The 16,672-nt window shown below is 48.4% G+C and overlaps 1 protein-coding gene across 1 annotated transcript in view; it reads left to right on the forward strand.

Moving 5' to 3' along the window:
* The first annotated feature begins 244 nt into the window (after positions 1-244).
* Positions 245-16,672, forward strand: part of sfswap (splicing factor SWAP) — a 65,257-nt gene continuing 48,829 nt past the window's right edge. Inside the window, exons 1-7 of the mRNA XM_064309565.1 lie at positions 245-652; positions 2,494-2,657; positions 2,901-3,029; positions 6,204-6,283; positions 9,423-9,639; positions 10,368-10,471; positions 13,871-14,048. Of these exons, the coding sequence (XP_064165635.1) occupies positions 459-652; positions 2,494-2,657; positions 2,901-3,029; positions 6,204-6,283; positions 9,423-9,639; positions 10,368-10,471; positions 13,871-14,048 (1,066 nt within the window). The 5' untranslated portion in view covers positions 245-458. The remainder of the gene's footprint in view (positions 653-2,493; positions 2,658-2,900; positions 3,030-6,203; positions 6,284-9,422; positions 9,640-10,367; positions 10,472-13,870; positions 14,049-16,672) is intronic.

A 16,672-nucleotide genomic window follows, 5' to 3' on the forward strand; every position in this document is an offset into this window, starting at 1 on the left:
AAATTGATTTCTAACCATGAAATGACTTTGATCTTGCTACGAATACTGTACGGAAAAAAAATCATGAATTTCATCGCAGCACATTCGTAATTATCTCCACTCAAAAAAAAAAAACACACACACACAGAACGAGTACCAGTATATTCAAAAGTAATCTTTGGGTTTACAGCATGAAATATGTTTAAGATAATTGCACCGGATTTGTCTATCAAATATTTCCACTATTTTCCACGAAAATGTGTAATTGTTACGAATCAACGAATGTGCGAATGTAAATCTCAGGATACGTTTGCTCAGTCCGCCATGTTGATTGTATGAGTGTTTGGAGCTGGACGCTGTGAAAATGTTTGTTGTGGAACTTTATACGTTTTCTCTGCATAACTAAGAGAAAAGGGGAAACTGTGTTAGCAAATATCTGATCTTCAAACTTAAACGTGTTGTTCCTTTTGGTGCTGAGGATGTATCGGCGCGGAGGAAACAAGAAGAACAACATCAAATCTAAGAAGGAGGAGAGCGACAGCAATAAATACGCCGATCTCCTGGTTTTCGGCTATGCCTGCAAGCTGTTCCGGGACGACGAGAGGGCCGCCTACCACGAACAGGGCAAACATCTTATCCCATGGATGGGGGACAAGAACATCATGATCGATAGGTCGGTTTAACAAACCCAAAGGGAAACGTTACTTAACCAACTTTGTCTTCCGAAGGAACCCCCTTGGATTTTCTTTTTTTACAGAAGGCGATCTGTGAAAGATACGGTCATTAAAAAGTATATGAACCACAACGTAAAAAATAAAAACATCGACGAAGCATATTTAGCTAGTGCCAGTGTCTGGCAGGTTGGCTTTTACATGAGCCGAAGATGCACCGTAGTGAATCCACGAGTAGTTGGCTAGCTAGCAAACATTAGCGTCCATGCCAGGATGCAGTGTCCGCCTTCCTTTGCGCTACATGCTTCGACTTTCATTATTTGCAGAGTTTATCGTATATTTGGCCTCGACATGACACGTCAGTAGAGATGAGTTGCAGAAAAGAAAACCAAAATGTAGAGCGACCATGTAGAATATGTGAATCCACCATCGTTAGCTCAGTGGAGGCCTCTGCATCCTGACATGTAGAGGAAAGAATTTGCTCTGGCAACGTCAAAATGATACCTAGCTGAAGTTGCGCTTGTTTAAGTAGCCACATACAGCTAGCTTGTTAACTTCTCAGTAGACCTTACTACGAGGTAGCTCTCTACTCAGATGTGTAGGAATGTGTGATCCGGTGGAATTGAGACCTAACGTCGTCTTGACCTGTTTTGCGGGGTGCATGGTCCCCAACCCAAATAATTCATTCGGGTTCTGTGGAGACGTGAACCAGAGCAAATTCCACCAGAGCTACCGGTGAATACTAAAACTGTACATTAAGATGGTTCATTTTTCCATTGCGGTCTGGTGACAGTACTAGTGTTCACGCTTATCTCCCAAATATTCGAAGCCCCCCCCCTTCCCCTTATTAATTTTATTTACATGTAGAGGAGCAATGTTGGCAATCAAAAAATTCTGTGTAAAGAAATAAATTATATTTAGTATTGAACTAAATAAATGAAGCCTTACATCAACAAAAGTTGACATGCCTGTGTTCTTGACCATTAACCCCTTCTGTGCACCATTGGCTTTCAATGGACAGAAACCACCCTGTTTAAATTTTTTTTTTTAAAAGGAAGCTGAACGCTGTGTCTGTAGGCTCTGGAGGTGCAGTGAGCCATCTTAATTGGCATGGTCCTGTTTTTCCTGTTTCCACTGTGTATGTGTGTCTCTCTATCACATAATCCAGACCTTATTTCCCCAGCAAATAAGGCTAGGGGTAAGACCAGGCCCCGATGCCAACTCCCCCCCCAGCGCCCACTTCTCTCTTTTGCCGAAGAACTCTGGAACTGAGAGGTGGAATAACGGAGGAAAGCGCAGGAAAATTCCGTCCGTTTGGTTCTTACGGATAGGTATTTATGTGCTTGGGTTTGTGTGGATGTATTTTTTTCCCCCAAGTTGTAAAAGGAATGATCTCAGTTGTCTGAACTGTAACAGGGGCAAAGTTGGAATGGTTGATTGAAACCATGTAAGGTAAGAGGCGAGTTTTTTTTTCCATGCGGGGTTTTTCTGTTTTTGTCAGGATTGCTGAAGAAAAACAGATTCTTGTTTTTAAAAAAAAAAGTTTTCAAAAATTGTAAATTGTAATATTGTTCACAGATTGTTGTACAGTAAGCATCTGGAGTTCTCCATTTAGGCTTTCTGTCTTTCGCTTCTCGGGGTTTTTAATAGATTTTTTTTCCTGTTTCAGTATCAAGTACTTCTGTTTGAATGCCATTCGTAAATTGAAGTATTGCTTTTGTAAAGAGTTGGAAACAAATCGCGCGCTTTTATTTTGAAGGTTTTCCCTGGGCGGGGTAAGTATGTGTTGCGTGGAGCTCCGGCGGGCTGCCTCTCTCCTCTAATCCCCCCGTTCGCCTTGCAGGTACGACGGGCGTGGTCATTTGCATGACCTGTCGGAGTATGACGCCGGGTCCTGGAATCGCGACTACCAGCTGTCTGAGGAGGAGGCCAGGATCGAGACGCTCTGCGACCAGGAGAGGTTCCTGGCCCTGCACGCGGACCTCCTGGAGGAGGAGGCCAGGCAAGGTACGGCACTTCTGCTGCTCTGTTGTGTGTTATTGAGGCTTCACACTTGGACATAGCTGCCGTTTCTCCTGTGCGACGGGGGCCCCTGTCGCCCTGCGGCTGCCCCGGGGCCAGTGGAGAGGCCCGGAGCAGAGCGGAAGCCCTTCAGGCCGAGGGGACGGGGAGACGGCTGCTGAACCGTAAGCGCTGTGCAGGCCAGGTGTGCTCAAAGGTGTGCTCACCTGCCCGGCTCTCGTTCCGCAGATGAGGAGTACAAGCGTCTGAGCGAGGCCCTGGCGGACGAGGGAACCTACAACGCCGTCGCCTTCCGCTACAGCGCCGACTACTACGACCCCTCCCAGCCCACCGAGGAGGAGGAGGGCAAGGAGAACGGTGAGCCCCCCTTCCCTAATGTCTCGGGTGGGGCTGGGGGTGTTCGGGGGGTGGGGGTGGACATAGAGCATCCTGTCTTGGTGGTGATGCTGTCCTGTATGAGTCAAGTCATTTGAAGGTTATGCTATCCTTCATGTGTTAATTAATTTGGTGGTGAGACTGTCCTCTCTGAGTTCATTCATTTTGTGGTGGCGCTGTCCTGTATGAGTTAATTAATTTGGTGGTGATACTGTCCTGTAAGAGTTAATTTGGTGGTGACGCTGTCCTGTATGAGTTAATTAATTTGGTGGTGACGCTGTCCTGTATGAGTTAATTAATTTGGTGGTGACGCTGTTCTGTATGAGTTAATTAATTTGGTAGTGACGCTGTCCTGTAAGAGTTCATTTGGTGGTGACACTGTCCTCTGAGTGGTGGTGACGCTGTCCTGTATGAGTTAAATTGATGGTGACACTCCTATGAGTGGTGGTGATGCTGTTCTGTATGAGCTAAATTGGTGGTGACACTGTCCTCTGTTCGTTAATTAATTTTGTGGTGGCGCTGTCCTGTAAGAGTTAATTTGGTGGTGACGCTGTCCTGTAAGAGTTAATTTGGTGGTGACGCTGTCCTGTAAGAGTTAATTTGGTGGTGACGCTGTCCTGTAAGAGTTAATTTGGTGGTGACGCTGTCATGTAAGAGTTAATTTGGTGGTGACGCTGTCCTGTATGAGTTAATTTGGTGGTGATGCTGTTCTGTATGACTTCATTATTTGGTGGTGACACTGTCCTGTAAGAGTTCATTTGGTGGTGACGCTGTCCTGTAAGAGTTAATTTTGTGGTGACGCTGTTCTGTATGACTTCATTATTTGGTGGTGACACTGTCCTGTAAGAGTTAATTTGGTGGTGACGCTGTCCTGTAAGAGTTAATTTGGTGGTGACGCTGTTCTGTATGACTTCATTATTTGGTGGTGACACTGTCCTGTAAGAGTTAATTTGGTGGTGACGCTGTCCTGTAAGAGTTAATTTGGTGGTGACGCTGTCCTGTAAGAGTTAATTTGGTGGTGACGCTGTTCTGTATGACTTCATTATTTGGTGGTGACGCTGTCCTGTAAGAGTTAATTTGGTGGTGACGCTGTCCTGTAAGAGTTAATTTGGTGGTGACGCTGTCCTGTATGAGTTAATTTGGTGGTGACGCTGTCCTGTATGAGTTAATTTGGTGGTGATGCTGTTCTGTATAACTTCATTATTTGGTGGTGACACTGTCCTGTAAGAGTTAATTTGGTGGTGACGCTGTCCTGTAAGAGTTAATTTGGTGGTGTTGCTGTCCTGTATGAGTTAATTTGGTGGTGACGCTGTCCTGTATGAGTTAATTTGGTGGTGATGCTGTTCTGTATAACTTCATTATTTGGTGGTGACACTGTCCTGTAAGAGTTAATTTGGTGGTGACGCTGTCCTGTAAGAGTTAATTTGGTGGTGTTGCTGTCCTGTAAGAGTTAATTTGGTGGTGACGCTGTCCTGTATGAGTTAATTTGGTGGTGACGCTGTCCTGTATGAGTTAATTTGGTGGTGATGCTGTTCTGTATAACTTCATTATTTGGTGGTGACACTGTCCTGTAAGAGTTAATTTGGTGGTGACGCTGTCCTGTAAGAGTTAATTTGGTGGTGTTGCTGTCCTGTAAGAGTTAATTTTGTGGTGACGCTGTCCTGTAAGAGTTAATTTGGTGGTGACGCTGTCCTGTAAGAGTTAATTTGGTGGTGACGCTGTCATGTAAGAGTTAATTTGGTGGTGACGCTGTCCTGTATGAGTTAATTTGGTGGTGACGCTGTCCTGTATGAGTTAATTTGGTGGTGATGCTGTTCTGTATAACTTCATTATTTGGTGGTGACACTGTCCTGTAAGAGTTAATTTGGTGGTGACGCTGTCCTGTAAGAGTTAATTTTGTGGTGACGCTGTCCTGTAAGAGTTAATTTGGTGGTGACACTGTCCTGTAAGAGTTAATTTTGTGGTGACGCTGTCCTGTAAGAGTTAATTTGGTGGTGTTGCTGTCCTGTAAGAGTTAAGTAATTTGGTGGTGACACTGTCCTGTATGAGTTAATTTGGTGGTGATGCTGTTCTGTATGACTTCATTATTTTGTGGTGACGCTGTCCTGTAAGAGTTAATTTGGTGGTGACGCTGTCCTCTATGAGTTAATTTTGTGGTGGCGCTGTCCTGTAAGAGTTAATTTGGTGGTGATGCTGCCCTGTAAGAGTTAAGTAATTTGGTGGTGACGCTGTCCTGTATGAGTTAAGGAACTCTCCCTGGCTTCGATCTGCCAACAGCGTTTTTGAAACTTTCTTTTCTGAGGTTTTAGAAGTCGCTGCTACAGGTCTGTGGCCACTGTTATTTCAGGTGTGTGGGCGGGGGGGGGGGGCTTGTTTACTGTGTAAGGGTCTGATTAGAGGTTCCCTGATTGCTGAGGACAGTCCCATCCATCAGCATTGGGGAGTCTGGGGATCTGGGTCTCTTGCCTGTGTCTGGCCAGGCCCAGCCGTCAAAGCCACTCTCTGTGAGCCGGCCGGGGCATCAGCCTGTGCTGCTGTCCGCTGACAAACACAGAAAGACCGGGGGTTAGTCAGTGGCGGGGAGCGCGATCGCCAGACTGCCAGTACCCCGCCCCGCCCCCCCCCCCCCCCCCCCGCTGGTGCCGCCGCTCTGAGGAGACCGTGCCGTTTAGGAGCAAAATGGCGGGTCTGTCTGCCCCCTGGGCAACGCAACCATTAGCCCAGGATGGTTTTACTTGACTGTCACTCTGGCATGGTTGTGATTGCGAGTTGAGATGTATGTGTTATCTGCCCTGAAAATGGGAGTGTGGGGAAAAAGCGGAACAAATACCAGTCTGTGATGGGTGAAGATGGGCTGCTTCGCTGGGGCAAGCTGTCCCCACCGCTTCTCCTCCGCTGGGATTCTTCTGGGTTGGGATGGGGGCTGTCACAGCTCGAAAAGAGCAGTTTTAGAGTGAGTGAATTGAGTAATTGTGTGTGAGTGAGTCTGAGTGTGTGTGTGTGTGTGTGTGTGTGTGTGCTCGCGTGTGTGACTGATTGTGACTGGAGTGACTGAGTTTGTGTATGTGTGTGTGGGGGGGGGGGGGGCATGATTTGGGCTTTAATGTGCATGGGGGACATTATTCAGGCTTTAATGTGCATTGTCCCCCCCCCCAGTGGAAGAGCCTGAGCCCCAGGATGCTGAGGAGCCATATGTGGCCCCCCCTGGCCTGCTTGTGCCCCCCGACGTGGAGCTGGTGAGTAACTGGGAATTGACACCTCTTACTTCCTTTACCCGTTTCAGTCACCTGGGATGTGTGCATCTCACTATGATGTCACTTCTTGTTTTTCCAAGCAACCGTGGTTATCTTTGTGCGACTTTAATCTGATTTTGTGATGGTTTGAGATGGGAAACGCCCACATAACTCTTCCCGCCGCTATAGACCGCAGCTCTGTTGGTCGGTTGGATAGTCGGTTGGTCCACAAAAAGTGTCCCACCCTGTAGCCGGCCACAGTTTTCGCCCTAGGAGGCTGAAATTTGGCATGGACATTGGTCTTGACTGAAGGTAGAGCTGAGTATCTTTCAAGGCCGATTGACCAAGAGGGGGCGTGGCGATGGGCATGGCCTATCGCAAAAAGGCACATAACTCCCGAATGGATTCACTGATTTGCACAAGATTTTGTGGAAAGGTTGGTCATGAACCAAAGAAGAGGTCACGTGTTTGTGTGAGGGTGTGTGAGGGGGCGTGGCGATGGGCTTGGCCTATCACAAAAAGGCACATAACTCCCGAATGGATTCACTGATTTGCACAAGATTTTGTGGAAAGGTTGGTCATGAACCAAAGAAGAGGTCACGTATTTGTGTGAGGGTGTGTGCGTGGATGCATGCGCGTGTGCGGTCGCAGCTATTGCGGATTTGCGCTAGTTTTTCTCCAAGTCCACATCGATATGTACATTTCCTAAATAAGTAAACACTGATAAAAGATGGTCATTAAAGGCTGGTCCAGCTGTTGTTCTGATGTAAAGTCTGACTTCCTCCGCTTGCCATTGCCTATTTTCTTTGGATTTTCTCGTTTTCTTTTGGACTGTACGGTAAGTTAAACGAATCTGAAATATGTAATCTGGGAGAATGTACTGGTCCTTTGGAAGCCCCCCCCCCACTCTGTTTAAACCCATGATCCTTCACTCCTCTTCCTCTCCTGTGAGCAGAGTAGCCTGGGTGAGGTTCATACTGCGCCACGAACGTTCTTGGGAGGCCGTCTGCTCTCTCTACTGCCTTTAGGCTTCTCTTTAAAGAGTCCTCAATACTTAAACTTTTTTTTTTTTCCTTTTCTTTTTTTTTTTACTTCCCCCTCCTGTCTGGGGGATCAGCAGGGAACATGGAGTGCCCCGCCCCCCTCGTCTACACCATTCAGCCCATTGGCTGCTGAATCAGGGGGTTTGCTAAAACACCCCCGGGGGGTCCATGCCTATGGGCGCAAACCCGTCTCTCTCTATCCCACCTGCGTAGTTCCTGGTGGGATCGTGATGTGAATTTTGAGTCGCTTTCACTCGAACACCCAATTAGTACAACCAGCTGGGTCTTCTGGGTTTCTGCAGAGAACCCTGAAAATGTCCCTTGTTTTCACTCGCGAGGCCGGTGATGGCATTCAGAAAGAACAGGGAGAGATCGTAATGGATTGCTTGTACATAAGGGCTTTGGAAACGGCGCAATTAATTAATCATCAAATTGCTGCTAATGAAACTGTCCTCGTGTGATTAGGAGAGCTCAAAACTTGGATAATTACTGGCTTCAAAATGTAGCATTTCGGGTTGAGCTCCTGTGAGCTGCTCCCGTTTCTTTTTAATGAACGCTAATGATGTTGTTTTCTGCGTTTTTATTGGACCGCTGTTCTGCAGCTGTGTAAAGTATAAAATGTGGGTGACGTGTCCAGGTGAAAAATTCCTCTTGGTCCCAAGCAGGGATATCTCTTTTTTCAAAAAAGTGACATCGGACGAAATTTCATAAATAAGAGGAATCATTCAAATTTGTTAATTTTTCTACCATCAAAATTTCAATGAAACATTGCCTGAATGTATAATTACTACTGCACAGTTTTAGGTTCCCATTAACCTGTAGCTAAATAGTTTAAATTCACTATGCTATAACTAAGAAATAATGGCAACAGTATTTTGCAGTTTTATTAAGCCGAATAAAACCAGGGAAGATCGTAACAAAAGCAATGATGCCGTTCGCAGCAGTAAAATGACTCGGTAGATCAACTGTTGCTCAAATGAAATAAAAAAAAAACTATAACCCATGAGTCCGTCATTAATTCACAATAGCATGGCTTACTTAAGCTAAACTGAGACCGATCTCTTTTGAAAGTAGGAAAGAAGCGTCAGCCTTTGGGGGATTAGTAGGGCAGTTGCCGCTTGCGTATGTTGCAGCTATTTCTCCTCGGTTATTATTTGGTCTCCCGTGGTGCAGAACCCACAATGTTTGGCAGGTGGCGCTCCTCGGGTGTGGAGTCGGTGTTTCTCGGCCTCTCCATTTGGAGGGGTCTGCACAGACACGCGTGACCCACACATGAACTTTGTGTGTTAGGCTACTTACGTGTACCCTCCCAGACAAAACGATAACATGGCTTGTTGTTTATGGCTCCCTATGAGGTCGAGTGCTGCCATGGGAACAGCATGGGCGAGCCCAGAGCACAGCTGGGCTCCTTATTTCCCCCAGGCAACCAATAGGATCAAGTTGTAATCCCTGTTGGAATCCCTGTTACATTTTCTCGAGATATGAACAAGGCTGATTGTCAAACAGAAAAGTGACAAGCCCCGGTGTAGAGTGGGCCGGTGACAGCTGCCGCCTGGAGCGTCGCCATGGTTTTGCGTGACTCCGCCCTGCGAGTGCCTCCCACCAGGGGTGCCGCGTGGTTTTTACTCTGATAGCGTGTGCCAGCGCTCCTTCTTTAAGCTGGCACAGGACATGCAGTTATGATCGGCCATTTTACATCTGGGAATAAATGGAAAGTGAGGTTCTCATTTATTTATTAATTTTATTTTTTATTTAAAATTTCCCATGCATGCTTTCCAAGGCCAGCTTTCAATCCTGTCAAGAATGAGATACTATCATTTGCGTCTTTAAAGTGTGAGTGTTTTTTTTTTTATTAAAATTTTTTTGTATCTATTTCTTCGCCGCTAGTATTTGAGTTTTTTTTGTCATCTCTGCCCCATTTTCTGCCCCATTTGTATTGTGTAGTGGCTTGACTTTGTCTAACCCCTAAATAAAAAAAAATTTAAATAAAGAAAAATAAAAAATGGGTCACATAAAAAAAAAGAGCAGGAATGAAAAACAGGGCTGCCGTTGTGCAGCTCCTCCCCTGACCTGCTCTCTGTCTCCTCGGCCCCGCTCAGCCCGCCACCACAAAGATGCACGCCATCATCGAGAGGACCGCCAACTTCGTGTGCAAGCAGGGGGCGCAGTTCGAGATCGTGCTGAAGGCCAAGCAGTGCAGGAACTCTCAGTTCGACTTCCTGCGCTTCGACCACTACCTGAACCCGTACTACAGGCACATCCTGCGCACCATGAAGGAGGGCCGCTACGCGCCCGTGTCCGAGAGCAAGCAGGACGGTCAGCGCCCCGCCGCCCCATTGGTCAAAAGCTGCTCCTCATTTGCATGAGTGGATTTGCATGAGCCCTTGTCCCAGAACTGTGGAAGTGATTTGACACAAACACGTAACGCATAGAAGTGATATTAGCCTGATTAGCTCTTATCTAGCTTCACGCTATTGTAATCACTTAGCAAGTGCCCTTGTCCAGAGTCAGGTACGGAAGTGAAGAACATTGGTGTTCGGTACAGGAATGCTAAAATGCCTTAGCACACACAAGGGCTTGAAGCCCATTTATAATCAGTAAGTGTCATGTTAACCTAACAAGGTTACAATTTGCATTGTACCTAAAGAAAGTACTGCTCGACAGGTGACCTATCTTTGCCCAGATATATCTGTAACGTTATCCCAAAAGGAAATCCGGAGAAAGAACGAACATCTAATGGGGTCAGAGGAGATCATACATATTTGATTTGTGGTATTAATATTTAGCAGCAGTCTATCTGTCCTATTTCTACAACACTTTTGTTCTGCTCACTCAGCACCTTCCTCAGAAGCGATAGAGGTTATTCTATTTTTTATTTATTTATTTATTTATTTTTAAAGAAAATATATTTTTTTATGTCAGGCTGACCTTTTTGTGTCGGTCTAATTAGAGATAATGGTCCAGCCACTTTAAAAGTTTTTCATCTTGAAGTTGAGAGAAAAAAAAAAAACCATAATTTTCTGGTAACTAACTGTGCTCTGCAGAATCCGGGTCGGATGATTCGGACGACGACGACAACGATGGAAATTACCTCCACCCCAGCCTGTTTGCATCCAAGAAAAGTTCCCACCTTCAGGAGATTATCAAGGTTGGTCCCCCACTCCCCCCACTTATTTTTCGCATATGTCAGCTACTCACTTAGTGCCATTGGCAAACAGTTCTGTAGTGTGTTGTCATTCATCTTTATTGTATTATTTTCAGAAATTAGAATTATTCAAGGTAAAATTTACTGATTTTTTTTTTCTCTGAAAATTCCTGTTCAGTTGACTCAAACTATGCTCATCCAGCAAACTTGACAGTTTAAACCCATGAAAACAGGCTGTGCTAAATTTTGTCTCTGCGATATAAATCACTTCATATTTCCAGGACAACCGAGCACAGACCATAAGGCCCCCATTGTTCTGATGCGTGAAACTTGCTCTAGAGAACGGTTTAAATAGAACGCCCCTTCAAATCCATATCTCTCTGCTGGAATGGAGAACTGTGATTGCATTTTATCTTTTAAATCAGGAACTTGCTGATACAGTGCCTAGAAAAGTTTTATGCCCCCACCCCCACCCACACATACACACATATACACTGCTGTTGTGTATTGATGTAGGCCTGGGGTAACATTTTTCCCACGGTGTGCAAGAACTGCTGCCGTGGGCTATGCGTGGCAAATTGTGGTCACTCACTCACTCACTCATGGATGACTTTTGAGGGACGTTTTGTGGGATGCATGCGCAGGTGGTGCCAGCTAAAATGTGTCTGCGGAAGTGAGTTGCGCCGTAGGTCTGGACGGTTACGTGCTTGTTTTAAGTAAACTCACCCTTTAACATGTAAACGAATAAGTATTTGAGCAGTGTGGATATTGCTGGATGACTAGCAGACTGTCTTAATATGTGAAGCGTTCAAAAGCACCACACGTTCAGCTGGGTAATACATTCCAGTCATTTTTGGGTCCTTGAATCAAAGGGGTGCACTACAAAGTTCTTTTGTTTCTTTTTGTTGTGGCTCAAGATAAACTTCAATCGGTCAGTTTTTACTGTTTCACGCAGATCAGATTTTGCTCTCGTTCTTCTTTTTTTTATTTTTTTATTTTAAAGGCTGATGGAAGCCCCCAAATGATCAGCTACTCCTGGAGACAAATGGAGAAAAATAGCCCAAATTTAGCAGACACCCGAGAAAACCATTCTTGTGTGTTTTCAGTCAGGGTTTCGCGGGAGCTGCTGGATCGGCTGCCTGGGTGACAGTAAGCTGGCAATGTGAACTGGCAAGGTCAAGCTAACCAGCAGAGCCATGTGAAGGCAATACGCCGGTTTATAGTAGATGTGGCTCAAAAAGGTCTAATGCTAATAGTAAGTTTATAATATCGCAGAGTTCTTTGGGCCAGATTTTCTAAGCCTTTTGCGACTATGTGCTGGTGCATACGATGCTTTCTGCCCCAGAAACATGCACCGTATGTATCAAACGGGTACGCAGGGCTGGGAACGCAGTACGCGTGTGATCTATGCGAGTCATCGTAAGGTGCGCCTCTCTCCTTAACGCTTATGCGTTTAAGGGAGGATCGCACAAACAACGGGCCAGAGATGCTGTAAGCCTGGCTGATTATGCATTCCGTTCAGTCTACTAAAGTTCACCCAATTAACCAGGGTTGATTTTAGAATTTCTCTGAGCCGTAAATCAAGACTGAAGCCAAACGGAGACGCGGGTATAAGCCTCCCAAGATGCACCGAGAACGCCACAAGGGTCCCACTATTTCCAGGAGTCATCAAACGGTACAGATTAAGCAGTCGTGCGGTAATTAGGGCCTGGTGTTTGCCATGGAAAATACTGCTTAAAAGTCACAGAGCAGTCACAACAAAGTCATTAAATATCGCTGGAAAACTTCTTTAGAAGAAGAGTGTTTTTCAAGGGTGTTTTTCATTTATTAAACGAAACGATAAATCTCACGCGCAGCAGTGGGGAATGATTGAGATAACATCCGCAACTGAAGTGACAGTAAGTGAAGAAGTGCTTGAAGGTTTAAAAAAAATAAAAAAATCTTCTTCTTCCCTTTCCATCCCGGAAAGCTCCTTGCAGCAAGCGTTACACTTGTGTGTCTCGCGTTCGGATCATTTCGCTCCACAGCCGGGATATCGGAACGCCTCTTGTTGGGCGCAGTGCTGGTTCCACTCTTTCGCTATCAGTTTCCCCACATCCAGCGAACGGGAGTCTTTTTAACTTCGCCTGTGAAGCTCTGCTTCATACGCAGAATGCGGTCAGTAAGCGGTCCCATTCGCCGATAGCGTGATTAGCTGTAGCTGCGGTAAATCAGATGTTCATTTCAGGCGAAATGCAAGCGCCGCGTGCCGCGCCCTCGTCAGGATGCCCCAGGTCAGATCCCGCCCACCCGCCACTCCCTCCCCGCGGTAGAGGCCGTTAAACGCGACGCGCGCAAGCGCGGCACGCTTCAGCGACGGGCGGAGAACCTCCTGGCTGTGAGGCTTGGGCTGCTGGGTGCCGCGGCGATATAGACTAAAGGCTAATTTATGCTTCGGAGACAGCATAAGTGTCGTGCGACATGCCGCGGGACAAAAATGATGCAAATTCGATAGTTTTGACGTCAAGCCGACACTTTTTCGAGCGTCGGCGACGGGTTTCGTGTACCTGCTGATTTTTGTAAGGTTGCAGACGCCGTCTTAAGTGACGCGCAGCTGTGATTGGATGGCTGAAACGAAGGCAAAAAGGTTGCCATGGCGATGTTGCTAGTTTACTACGTATTTGTTTTTTATGAATGAAGATGGCTAGCTAGCAAAATGGACGGGTTTGCTGGACAAGCAAGTATTCGCCCTCAATATCCCTTGTTCTGTTGAGTGGGTGTACCGACCACCTTCTTCTCCTCTCCCTTCTTCGTCTCAACTAAACTAAATTTAAAATCTCCTCCTCCTCCAAAATATCCAAGATTTCATCGTGTAACGTTAGTGGCGCCGCCATTTTTCGTGGAATGTAAACAAACCTCTGCTGGGCTTGCCGTGTGGTTGCTATAGTAACAAAGCACACTGTCGCTGAACTATAAATGCAAAACGTTGTGCGACAAAGTTCTGTCGGCCAACACTTTGTTGTACGACACTTTGTCTCCGAAGCATAAATTAGCCTTAAGACGGCGTGTGGGGTTTGGGTTGCTGGGTGCCGCAGCGGTAAAGACTGAGACGGCGTGTGGGGTTTGGGTTGCTGGGTGCCGCAGCGGTAAAGACTGAGACGGCGTGTGGGGTTTGGGCTGCTGGGTGCCGCAGCGTTAAAGACTGAGACGGTGTGTGGGGTTTGGGCTGCTGGGTGCCGCAGCGTTAAAGACTGAGACGGCGTGTGGGGTTTGGGCTGCTGGGTGCCGCAGCGTTAAAGACTGAGACGGCGTGTGGGGTTTGGGCTGCTGGGTGCCGCAGCGTTAAAGACTGAGACGGTGTGTGGGGTTTGGGCTGCTGGGTGCTGCAGCGTTAAAGACTGAGACGGCGTGTTTGTGTCGCAGCCGCTGCAGGTGATGGACCCGGATCACCCGCTGGCCGAGCTGGTCCGGAAGGCCCGCCTGGAGAACAACGGGGCGGCAGCCGCCGCGGCGGCCGCGGAACAGGCGGAGGCGACCGCGGAGATGGCGGCAGCGGCGACGACGGCGGCGATGGCCGCTCAGCCGGAGTACGCCGCGGACCGTGAGTACGCTCCCTTCCTCTCGGCGGGGGACGACCACCGAAACGCGCCGAGCTGGCTCCCGGTGCCCGGTGCAGATAAGCAGCTCTCTGGAGCTCTGCTGACTGTGCTGCCCTCGGGCCAGGGCTCTGAGGGGCCCGGAGAATGAGGCGCTGGGTTACAGCAGCGAAGCTGGTAGAATGAAGCGCTGGGTTAGAGCAGCAATGCCGGGAGAATGAGGCGATGGGTTAGAGCAGCGAAGCTGGGAGAATGAGGCGCTGGGTTAGAGCAGCGAAGCTGGGAGAATGAGGCGCTGGGTTAGAGCAGCGAAGGCGGGAGTATGAGGTGCTGGGTTAGGGCAGTGAAGGCGGGAGAATGAGGCGCTGGGTTAGAGCAGCGAAGCCGGGAGAATGAGGCGCTGGGTTAGAGCAGCGAAGCGCCGGGAGCGGAGAGTGAGGCGCTGGGTTAGAGCAGCGAAGCCGGGAGAGTGAGGCGCTGGGTTAGAGCAGCGAAGCCGGAGAGGGAGTGAGGCGCTGGGTTATGAGCAGCGAAGCCGGGAGAATGAGGCGCTGGGTTAGAGCAGCGAAGCCGGGAGAGTGAGGCGCTGGGTTAGAGCAGCGAAGCCGGGAGAATGAGGCGCTGGGTTAGAGCAGCGAAGCTGGGAGAATGAGGCGCTGGGTTAGAGCAGCGAAGCCGGGAGAGTGAGGCGCTGGGTTAGAGCAGCGAAGCCGGGAGAGTGAGGCGCTGGGTTAGAGCAGCGAAGCCGGGGAATGAGGGCTGGGTTAGAGCAGCGAAGCCGGGAGAATGAGGCGCTGGGTTAGAGCAGCGAAGCCGGGAGAAGGTGAGAGGGCGCTGGGTTAGAGCAGCGAAGCCGGGAGAATGAGGCGCTGGGTTAGAGCAGCGAAGCCGGGAGAGTGAGGCGCTGGGTTAGAGCAGCGAAGCCGGGAGAGTGAGGCGCTGGGTTAGAGCAGCGAAGCCGGGAGAGTGAGGCGCTGGGTTAGAGCAGCAATGCCGGGAGAGTGAGGCGCTGGGTTAGAGCAGCAGCGCCCTTGGCGCATGTCGGGCAGCGGAGTAGAATGAGAATGATGCTCACCTTAGTGGGGGATCAGTTTGAATCATCCCCCTTCTTAGAAAATGCATGTCGGACTGTGCTTTGGTTGAGAGGGTAGCCCAGTGAAGATGGTCGGTGTGTATATACATATTTTTTTTCCCCTGATAAAATATTACCTCTGTACACGCTTGTTGATTCATTTTACTTTCGTCCCATAATTCTCTGTGCTCAAATGTGAAGCTTGGTTACCGGTCCTGTCATAACCTTTTTGAGTCGTGAGGCTATTTTAATTGGTTGTGCAGTTGTACTGCTCCAGAACAGAAGAACACCTGACTCAGCATTAGTATTACGGACTGCAGACTGTACACTGCTGTGAGGTCAAAGGTCAAACGGAAGGCGGCATTGTGACTCCGCTCTGCATGTCTTCGTGAGTTCACTGAAGCACATCCATTCAGAGAACAGTCGCCAGAGAACAGCAGCATTATGACAGAAATCTGCCTTTGTGAGGTCACAGTGACCGGTCCACTGTGACTTCACTCGCTTCCTCTGCTATAAGGTCACCTTAGAACAGTCAGGAGGCTGTAGCATTGTGACATCATGGTCGTGAGGCTCTTTGAGGTCGGTGGAGAGCAGTCGGCGTGTGATGAAGAACGAAATGAAGGAAACGGCTTTCTGAAATTGGGCTGGGACGAGTCAGTGGGAAGGGGGGAGGAGATTGGGAGCTGATAAACGGCGTTGGGAATTGAGGTGGGGTGATGTAGAGGTGAATCGATCGTGTTAATTAGCTTAATAAAGCGCTAGGTTTACTGCTGTAGCCGGGGGAACTGGAAGGACGCCACGGGCCCAGCAGCCGAACTCGTTTGCACTTTTACGTGTTTTCCGCGCTCTTTGTTTCTGTCAAAACGATGTCGTCGGCGAACGCGATTGAAGGATCCCGGGCTGGCGCGCGGTCCCTGTGTTCCCTGTTGCCGTGGCTGCGGGGGTGAGTGAGCGACCGTGGCGCTGACGTCGGCCCCGCGCGGGCTTGCGTTCGTGAAGGTAGCTGCATTCGGTTCCGCGCTTCCCTGAGGGCCGTTACCTTCGCTCACTCTGAAATTCACACGGAGGCCTTGAGTCGCACCTGGCTGTCCTTGGTAACTTTCCCTTGACAGCCCCCCCCCCCCCCCAGACTGAGGTTTGTGGAAGAAATGTAAGCAGCCTTGCCTGCGTGTCTCTCTTAGACTCTCTCCCTCTCCACGGCTGTGAGGAATCTTAAACACGTGCATGTCTCTCTTAGGCAGTGTAGTATAATGGCGAAGGAGCTGGTCTTGTAACCTGAAGGTTGCAGGTTTGATTCCCTCGGGTTGGACACTGCCGTTGTACCCTTGAGCAAGGTGCTTAACCTGCTTTGCTCCAGTATATATCCAACTGTATAATTGGATACAGTGGATAAGAGCGTCTGCTAAATGCCTGTAGTGTAATGTCTCTCTCTCTGGCTCCAAGTGTGAACTTGTGGCGGGCTGGGCGTTTCAATGTAGAGAACTTTACCACGTAAAAAACAACCCCCCCCCCCCCCACGCATCCCCGGACACCCCCAACCCACACCACCCTACGTGT

The sequence above is a fragment of the Anguilla rostrata genome, chromosome 14 (assembly GCF_018555375.3).
Source record: "Anguilla rostrata isolate EN2019 chromosome 14, ASM1855537v3, whole genome shotgun sequence".
NCBI classification, from domain to species: Eukaryota; Metazoa; Chordata; class Actinopteri; order Anguilliformes; family Anguillidae; genus Anguilla; species Anguilla rostrata.